The sequence below is a fragment of the Entelurus aequoreus genome, linkage group LG06, assembly GCF_033978785.1.
Source record: "Entelurus aequoreus isolate RoL-2023_Sb linkage group LG06, RoL_Eaeq_v1.1, whole genome shotgun sequence".
In the NCBI taxonomy this organism is placed as follows: Eukaryota; Metazoa; Chordata; class Actinopteri; order Syngnathiformes; family Syngnathidae; genus Entelurus; species Entelurus aequoreus.
Window position 1 is genome coordinate 9,712,249 of NC_084736.1, and position 9,801 is coordinate 9,722,049.

At 37.5% G+C, this 9,801-nt stretch overlaps 1 protein-coding gene across 1 annotated transcript; it reads right to left on the reverse strand.

Annotated features, from left to right (window-relative positions):
* Nucleotides 1-3,205: 3,205 nt before the first annotated feature.
* On the reverse strand, nucleotides 3,206-5,690 carry LOC133651435 (phospholipase A2-like). Its single transcript, XM_062049386.1, has 4 exons — nucleotides 5,597-5,690; nucleotides 5,276-5,444; nucleotides 3,916-4,022; nucleotides 3,206-3,524 (listed from the first exon to the last, which is right to left on the reverse strand). Exons 1-4 carry the CDS (start codon nucleotides 5,631-5,633, stop codon nucleotides 3,373-3,375), a joined length of 465 nt encoding a protein of 154 aa, XP_061905370.1. The 5' UTR covers nucleotides 5,634-5,690; the 3' UTR covers nucleotides 3,206-3,372.
* Nucleotides 5,691-9,801: the final 4,111 nt, after the last annotated feature.

Consider the following 9,801-nt stretch of genomic DNA (forward strand, 5'->3'; position numbering starts at 1 on the left):
TTTCTACATATAAAGTGCTTTTTTTGATTGATTGATTGAGACTTTTATTAGTAGATTGCACAGTACAGTACATACTCCATACAATTGACCACTAAATGGTAACACCCCAATAACTTTTTCAACTTGTTTAAGTCGGGGTCCACGTTAATCAACATTAAACTGCCTCAAGTTTTTGCTCAGATTAAATAAAATGACAAAACTTTTCTTCTACATATCAAAAGTGCAACATTAAACAGTTTCAAGTCAACAGACATTTTTTCTATTCAAATCAATTGGCCATTTTTCTAACTTCCACCATTTCCACATTTTTCAACCTATTCAAACCATTCCACCATTCTCGAAATTCAAACTTCCCTTTTTCTAAGTCCAAAAAAATTCCAGGATTTTCCAGAATTACTGGTTTTCCAAAGCCCTATTTCCACCCTTTTTTCTGGCGACTTCTCCTTCCTCATTTTTCAACGCATTTCCACCGTTCCACTGTCAAAACATTCCTCTTAATCAGGACAAAAAAAACGAAGTTGTTTTTTGAACTGGAAAAATTCCCATTTTTCCCGAAATTCCGTAACACCATTTGTCAATTCAACATGTGACAACTTCAACATTTCTCGACTGATTTGAAAAATGTCAACACCACCCATTTCAACTCATTCAGACCATTCAAGTTATTTTTTACCATTTTCGCTTTTCCCCAAATTCCCATTTTTTTCACTGTCAGTCCGTATTTTCATCTGTGTGTGTGTAAACATATGTGTATTCAACTTTCTGTAAAGCAGGAAGCCTTTTTACAAGTGACTTTAGCAACACTTGTGTAAGATTTGTGCGTCCGTGCAGCGACCCCGAAAGGGACAAGCGGTAGAAAACGGATGGATGGATGGATGCAGCGATCTGAATATGTAAAAATATTTGTCTGTCTGCAACTTCACCTTTCCTTTCCCCATAACACTCGTTGGCGCCTGCTTCTACATTCACACAATTGCCATAATTATTTCCATAATAGAAATAATTAACTATAGTTGATTATAATTACCAATGCGGTAAGCATGATGAAAATAATAATTAGTTGGATTTATTTAACACTTTCTCAACACATCATTTACCAGTCACATTTACGTTTGTGGTGGTAAGCAACTTTTGTAGACACTGCTGCCGTTAGTGGGATGAAAACAACGTAGATCTAATTTGATTGGCTATCGTACTGAGAGCACACACGCTGATAGACACACATGCTGACAGACACACGCTGATAGACACACATGCTGACAGACAGACAGGCTGATAGACACACATGCTGACAGACACACGCTGATAGACACACATGCTGATAGACAGACACGCTGATAGACACACATGCTGACAGACACACGCTGATAGACACACATGCTGATAGACAGACAGGCTGATAGACACACACACACGTACAAAATGGAAGATACGGAGCGCTCCTGAATAACTTTTTAATCTTTGGGTTTTGGGGAAAGTAGCAAGTCATGTCAAGTCAAAAGGCTCAAGTCCAAGTGAAGTCACAAGTCATTGATGTTAAAGTCTAAGTCGAGTTGCAAGTCTCTTTACATTTTGTCAAGTCGAGTCTAAAGTCATCAAATTCATGACTCGAGTCTGACTCGAGTCCAAGTCATGTGACTCGAGTCCACACCTCTGGCGTATACATATACATATATATATACATAGGAAGTGAAGTGTGAAGTGACTTATATTTATATAGCGCTTTTTCTCTAGTGACTCAAAGCGCTTTACATAGTGAAACCCAATATCTAAGTTACATTTAAACCAGTGTGGGTGGCACTGGGAGCAGGTGGGTAAAGTGTCTTGCCCAAGGACACAACGGCAGTGACTAGGATGGCGGAAGCAGGGATCGAACCTGGAACCCTCAAGTTGCTGGCACGGCTGCTCTACCAACCGAGCTATAATCGATTTAATCGATTAGTTGTTGCAGCCCTAATATGTATGTATACATACATATACATATATATATATATATATATGTACGTATATATAAATAAATATATTTATACGTATATATAAATATATATATATATATATATACATATATATATGTATATATATATATATATACTGTATATATGTATATATATATTTATATATACATATATTTATATATACATATATATATTTATATATGTATATATATATACATACATATTAGGGCTGCAACAACTAATCGATTAAATTGATTAAAATCGATTATTAAAATAGTTGCCGATTAATTTAGTCATCGATTCGTTGGATCTATGCTATGCTATGCGCAGAGTTTTTATATTTTAATACAAATGTATTTATTTTTCTATTTTTTTTAATAAACCTTTATTTATAAACCGCAACATTTACAAACAGCTGAGAAACAATAATCAAAATAAGTATGGTGCCAGTATGCTGTTTTTTTCAATAAAATACTGGATAGAATAGAAATGTAGTTTGTCTCTTTTATCAGATTATTAATCGATTAATCGAAGTAATCAACAGATTAATCGTTAGTTGCAGCCCTAATACATTTTATATATATATATATATATATATATATATATATATATGCACATACTATCTATGTATATATATATATATATATATATATAGATAGTATGTGCATATATATATATATATATATATATATATGCACATACTATCTATATATATATACTATATACATATACACACAATATATATATACAATATACTATATATAATTATACGGTTTAAAAGTCAGTGATATAGACATTAAATATATTCATCCATTCATTTTCTTGTCCCTGTCGGGGTCGATATAATGTAAACAGATAAAACATCTAAATGCATTTGTTATCTAGCTCAGTGGTTCTCAAACTTGTTTCACCGAGTACCAACTCAGAAAACACTTGGCTCTCTAAATACCACCATAATACCCAACATTGATATACAGTAGCGTAGCAGGCCCAAGTATTCATTGACAAAAGGCAGAGAGACATATGTTTGGCCACGTTACACAGACTTCACACAAAACGGGGCCCATCAGGGATCGTGAGGCCCCACCCTTCAACTCTATTTTACTATCACAGACTGTTGTTGTTTTAGATTCATAGAAGGAAAAACAAACTTTAGTTTGATTTAGCCAAAATTCATACATATTTGTTTATTGATCACATTTTGTAATTGTACGCAGAGCAATGAAAAAACAAAAAGTTTAAAATGCAAATACAGTACTTTCCCGTTTGCCCCAAAGCTTGTTATATTCCCACACAAACCAAAATAAATGATGGTGATTTTAAAAGGACAAGACACGCAGTGTCCCACACATTGATTAAAGGAATAAACTATTGCTGTAAGGATGTGGCTACTATTGGTCTTCATTGACTACCAAGATCATTTTCCTTTATAGGCACAAAATGGTTTGCTTCCAGAGCACTGGGAGATCGGCCAGGGTTTGGTCCAATTGTAGGGTGCATTTTTCAGGCAGTTGGCGAGTTCTCGGTCACAGTTGCAGATCAACCTCTTACACTTGTCATCAGTGATTCCTGCAAGGAAATACACACATCTGTTAGCTGAGTAGAGGCTAGCATTGATTCGTGTCTTCATAAAACTAATGAAAGTTGGTTGAAAATCCTTCTTTGCTACACTTTTGATGTTTAAAGCACACATTGTTCTTGGACTGTAGTGCAGGTACAGCATGTGTAGGGTCCTAACTCATTTGGGACGAATAATGGAAATAGAAATCATCTGTTCCAGCGTCAAACTGTCAAGGAGTGCAAAAATAACCTAAAAACACAAAGTATTTGTGCGACTTTGAAGGTTTTTTTTACCCCTTGAAATATGGGTTTGGTTTACATTGTGAATATTGCATCCTCAGAGGTGTTCAATGTTAGAGACTCCACTGTATTATCCTGATAAAGGAGATGAAGAAAATACCACAACGAGCCGTCCCGTCTCTGTTACATGTCCAGTCGTAGTCCGTGTCGGACTTGCAGCCATGTTTTTCGGCCCGAGCGTAGCAGCAGCCATGTTGGAAGCAGCACCTGCAGTCCACAAACAATGAAGAAGAATGCAAGTTGTGTGAGGGTTCAAATAAGTTTAGATTGTAAGTTTAGGAATTGCACGATATTTTAAAAGTGGGGCACAACCACGATCTGTAGGCTTGTACACTTACTGGTCAGTCTGGTCTATAGGCTTGTACACTTACCGGTCGGTCTGGTCTATAGGCTTGTGCACTCACTGGTCGGTCTGGTCTATAGGCTTGTACACTTACTGGTCAGTCCGGTCTATAGACTTGTACACTTACCGGTCAGTCTGGTCTATAGGCTTGTACACTTACTGGTCAGTCTGGTCTGTAGGCTTGTACACTTACTGGTCAGTCTGGTCTCTAAGCTTGTACACTTACTGGTCTGTCTGGTCTATAGGCTTGTACACTTACTGGTCAGTCTGGTATCTAGGCTTGTACACTTACTGGTCAGTCTGGTCTGTAGGCTTGTACACTTACTGGTCAGTCTGGTCTCTAAGCTTGTACACTTACTGGTCTGTCTGGTCTCTAAGCTTGTACACTTACTGGTCTGTCTGGTCTATAGGCTTGTACACTTACTGGTCAATCTGGTATCTAGGCTTGTACACTTACTGGTCAGTCTGGTATCTAGGCTTGTACACTTACTGGTCAGTCTGGTATCTAGGCTTTTACACTTACTGCTCAGTCTGATCTGTAGGCTTGTACACTTACTGGTCAGTCTGGTATCTAGGCTTGTACACTTACTGGTCAGTCTGGTATCTAGGCTTGTACACTTACTGGTCAGTCTGGTCTCTAAGCTTGTACACTTACTGGTCTGTCTGGTCTATAGGCTTGTACACTTACTGGTCAGTCTGGTCTCTAAGCTTGTACACTTACTGGTCTGTCTGGTCTATAGGCTTGTACACTTACTGGTCAGTCTGGTATCTAGGCTTGTACACTTACTGGTCAGTCTGATCTGTAGGCTTGTACACTTACTGGTCGGTCTGGTCTATAGGCTTGTACACTTACTGGTCAGTCTGGTCTATAGGCTTGTACACTTACTGGTCAGTCTGGTCTATAGGCTTGTACACTTACTGGTCAGTCTGGTATGTAGGCTTGTACACTTACTGGTCGGTCTGGTCTATAGGCTTGTACACTTACTGGTCTGTCTGGTCTATAGGCTAGTAAACTTACCGGTCGGTCTGGTCTATAGGCTTGTACACTTACTGGTCGGTCTGGTCTATAGGCTTGTACACTTACCAGTCAGTCTGGTCTATAGGCTTGTACACTTACCAGTCAGTCTGGTCTATAGGCTTGCCTTTCCCCACGCCTCCACAGTAGCAGCCGTACGAACTATATTCAATAAGGTTTCTCCCTGTGGTACATTTGATCATTCCTTGCAGGTCCCTTAGTGACCTTTTACCCTGAGGGGGTCCGGATGCAGCCAAGGAGGCCACGTTCACTGTAAAGTACAGCAAAGTACAACATCTCAGTCTGACATCTACTACGTGGACGAACAAAGGAATATTGCTGATCATCTCCTTAGAACAAAAGTTTCTGTATGTTTTAAAAAAGTCAAATCATTTGTTATAATAATAAAAATATTGAACTTACCTGCTAAAAGCAAGAGTGCGAGGTAAAAGGCAGACATGGCTGGTGACTTCTGAGCTGCAGCACAAACACTCACATAAACATTGTGTGTGTGCTTGTGTTTTTAACAATAAGCAGCTCGGCCAATCAAGTCATTTTGGGGCGTTTTTTAAATTTAAAAAAAAAAGATTCAACAGGTAAAACTGGTACGAGAAGATTTGCACTGTCATACCGTTTTTCTTAATCTCATAATTTTCTTTTGTAACTTGTTGTGTAAGACATTCCTCTCATATTTATTTTCATAAAACAATAAATCAAGCAACTCTTTTTCCATGATACTTTTTGAAAAGCAATTCCACGTGTTGGTGTTGAGCGCTGGCGTCAGTAAAGTACAAACATGTGAGATTTTGTGTCATTCCTCAGCTTTCTTCTATCCAGGTGAGAGGCATGATTTATGGTATACAATAAACTTCCTCGCCAGTCGATCATGTCGAAATTATACACAATCTTGTGATCACGGCGCTATAAACAACTAGCATCAAATCCAGCATCTCCTTCTGGTGTTTTTATGAAATGTACTCGTGTTTAGAGACCCTTCGGGAATCGCAAGTTTTTCTTTGACAAATTCCCAAAATTCCCAGATTACCCAGAATCCTAGGTTTTCCGGGCCATTTTTCCCCATTCAAATGAATTGGCCATTTTTCAAACTTCCACCATTTCCACATTTTTCAATCTATTCAAACCATTCCACCTTCAATATATTCCACCATTCTCGAAATTCAAACTTCCCTTTTTCTAAGTTAAAAAAAATTCCAGGATTTTCCAGAATTACTAATTTTCTAAAGCACTATTTCCACCCTTTTTTCTGGCGACTTCTCCTTCCACCTTTTTCAACGCATTTCAACCGTTCCACTATCAAAACATTCCTCTTAAAGGATCGGTGTTTTCCATGACGACATCAGAGAATGTGCAAGTCATTGAATTACAGTAATAAAGAGCGTCGGCTGATTCTCAGTAATCAATCAATCAATCAATGTTTATTTATATAGCCCTAAATCACAAATGTCTCAAAGGGCTGTACAAGCCACAACGACATCCTCGGTACAGAGCCCACATAAAGTAAAGCATGTGTGTGTCTTCCTTTTTTCAACGTTGAAAATGTGAGAAAAATGGGCAAAAAAGTGGAATGTAATGAGAAAAAGCAAACATTTTCAAGTTTACGTAATTTTTCGGACCAAAAGGCGCACCGGGTTATAAATCGCACTGCTAATGAGCGGGTCTATTTTCATACAAAAGGTGCGCCGGATTATAGAACACATTAAAAGGGCTATTTTGTGATTTTTCTTACACTTCCTTGTGGTCTACATAACATGTAATGCTGGTTCTTTGGTCAAAATGTTGCATAGATGATGTTTTACAGATCATCTTCAAGCCGCTTCAGGATACACGGTTTTGTGTCTGGGTCCTATTTACAAAACCCAAAACCAGTTCAAACGTTAAGTATCTTGTCTTTGCAGTTTATTCAATTGAATATGAGTTGAAAAGGATTTGCAAATCATTGTATTCTGTTTTTATTTACCATTTACAAAACGTCACAACTTCACTGGTTTTGGGTTTCGTATAATAACATTTAAAATTGACGTATTTTGACCTTTTCAAACATATGCGGCACATTAATTTAATACACGCATCGCGACGTTTGCTCTTTTATTAACTGCATCGCTGATTATTACACACTGCAGACTTTATGAGAGCCAGCAAACATAATGAAACATCACTTACTGTACAACGTCTGCTGTCATTAGGAATGCTGACTGATAAATTATTTTTATAGTCCTGTTTTGATGAAGAATGACTCATAATCCTCACAGAGAAAAAAGGGGTGGACCCAAGTGTCTTTTCGTGTCCATTTCCGAGTCTATATTGGCTGTCAAAAGTCTACCAACTTTTTGGCATACATCCTCAGCTTTCTTCTATCCAGGTGAGAGGCATAATTTATGGTATACAATAAACTTCCTCGCCAGGCGATCTTATTGAAATTATACACAATCTTGTGATCACGGCGCTATAAACAACTAGCATCAAATCCAGCATCTCCTTCTGGTGTTTTTATGAAATGTACTCGTGTTTAGAGACCCTTAACCCACTTCAAACTGTTCAGCCTATTCGGGAATCGCGAGCTTTCCTTTGACAAATTCCCAGATTACCCAGAATCCTAGGTTTTCCAGGACAGTTTTCCCATTCAAATGAATTGGCCATTTTTCAACCTATTCAAACCATTCCACTTTCAATATATTCCACCATTCTCGAAATTCAAACTTCCCTTTTTCTAATGAAAAAAAAAAATTACAGGATTTTCCAGAATTACTAATTTTCTAAAGCCCTATTTCCACTCTTTTTTCGGGCGACTTCTCCTTCCATATTTTTGAACGCATTTCAACCGTTCCACTGTCAAAACATTCCTCTTAAAGGATCGGTGTTGTTTTCCATGACGACATCAGAGAAGCTGCAAGTCATTGAATTACAGTAATAAAGAGCGTCGGCTGGTTCTCAGTAAAGCATTTGTGCGTCTACCTTTTTTCTTTCCTCAATGTTGAAAATGTGAGAAAAACGGGCAAAAAAGTGGAATGTAATGAGAAAAAGCAAACATTTTCAAGTTTACCTATTTTTCAGACCAAAAGGTGCACCGGATTATAGAACACATTAAAAGGGGTCATATTGTGATTTTTCTTACACTTCCTTGTGGTCTACATAACATGTAATGCTGGTTCTTTGGTCAATTTGGTCTTTGCATAGATGATGTTTTACAGATCATCATGAGAGGAATGCTCATCAAACACTTATTTGGAACATCCCACAGGTGTGCAGGCTAATTGGGAACAGGTGGGTGCCATGATTGGGTATAAAAACAGCTTCCCAAAAAATGCTCAGTCTTTCACAAGAAAGGATGGGGCGAGGTACACCCCTTTGTCCACTACTGCGTGAGCAAATAGTCAAACCGTTTAAGAACAACGTTTCTCAAAGTGCAATTGCAAGAAATTTAGGGATTTCAACATGTACAGTCCATAATATCATCAAAAGGTTCAGAGAATCTGGAGAAATCACTTCACGTAAGCGGCATGGCCGGAAACCAACATTGAATGGCCGTGACCTTCGATCCCTCAGACGGCTCTGTATCAAAAACTGACATCAATCTCTAAAGCAGGGGTGTCCAAACTTTTTGCAAAAAGGGCCAGATTTGATAAAGTGAAGATGCCCGGGGGCCAATAGTTTGTTCGGACATTTTTTAACTACAAAAGTTTCATGCAAATACACACTGTTATAAAACAATTTTCATTGTCACAATTATCTTTAATTTTCAAATGACAATATAACAAAATATAAGCCACTCAAGCAGATGTGAACAACTCTTGTGCACCAGTAAAAAAACATGTTAACACTTTAGTATGGGGAACATATTCACCATTAATCAGTTGCTTATTAACATGCAAATTAGTAAAATTTTGGCTCTTAACTAGTCATTATTAAGTACTTATTAATGCCTTATTCGGCATGGCCTTATTATAAACTATTCCTCTAACCCTGGCCCTAACCCTCTAACCCTAACCCTAACCAAATAACTCTAAATTAAGTCTTTGTTACTTAGAATATGTTCCGATAGTGTCCAAAAAACTCTAAATTAAGTCTTTGTTACTTAGAATATGTTCCCCATACTAAAGTGTTACCAAAAACATATAACTTTGTCTTGAATTTGAAAAAACAACATTTTATTTTTCACTAAAGAAGGGTTCGGTGAATGCGCATATGAAACTGGTGGGGTTCGGTACCTCCAACAAGGTTAAGAACCACTGCCTTAGATGGTGAAATCCCTAAATTCCTTGCAATAGCTCGTTGAGAAATGTCGTTCTTAAACTGTTCGACAATTTGTATTTGTTCATAAAGTGGTGACCCTCGACCCATCCTTGTTTGTTAATGACTGAGCATTTCATGGAAACTGTATCTTGTCTTTGCAGTCTATTCATTTAAATATAGGTTGAAAAGGATTTGCAAATCATTGTATTCTGTTTTATTGTTTTTATCACTGGTTTTGGGTTTCGTATAATAACATTTAGAATTTTACGTATTTTGACCTTTTCAAACATATGCGACGTTCGCTTTTTTATTAACTGCATCGTTGATTATTACACACTGCAGACTTTATGAGAGCCAACAAACATAATGAAACATCA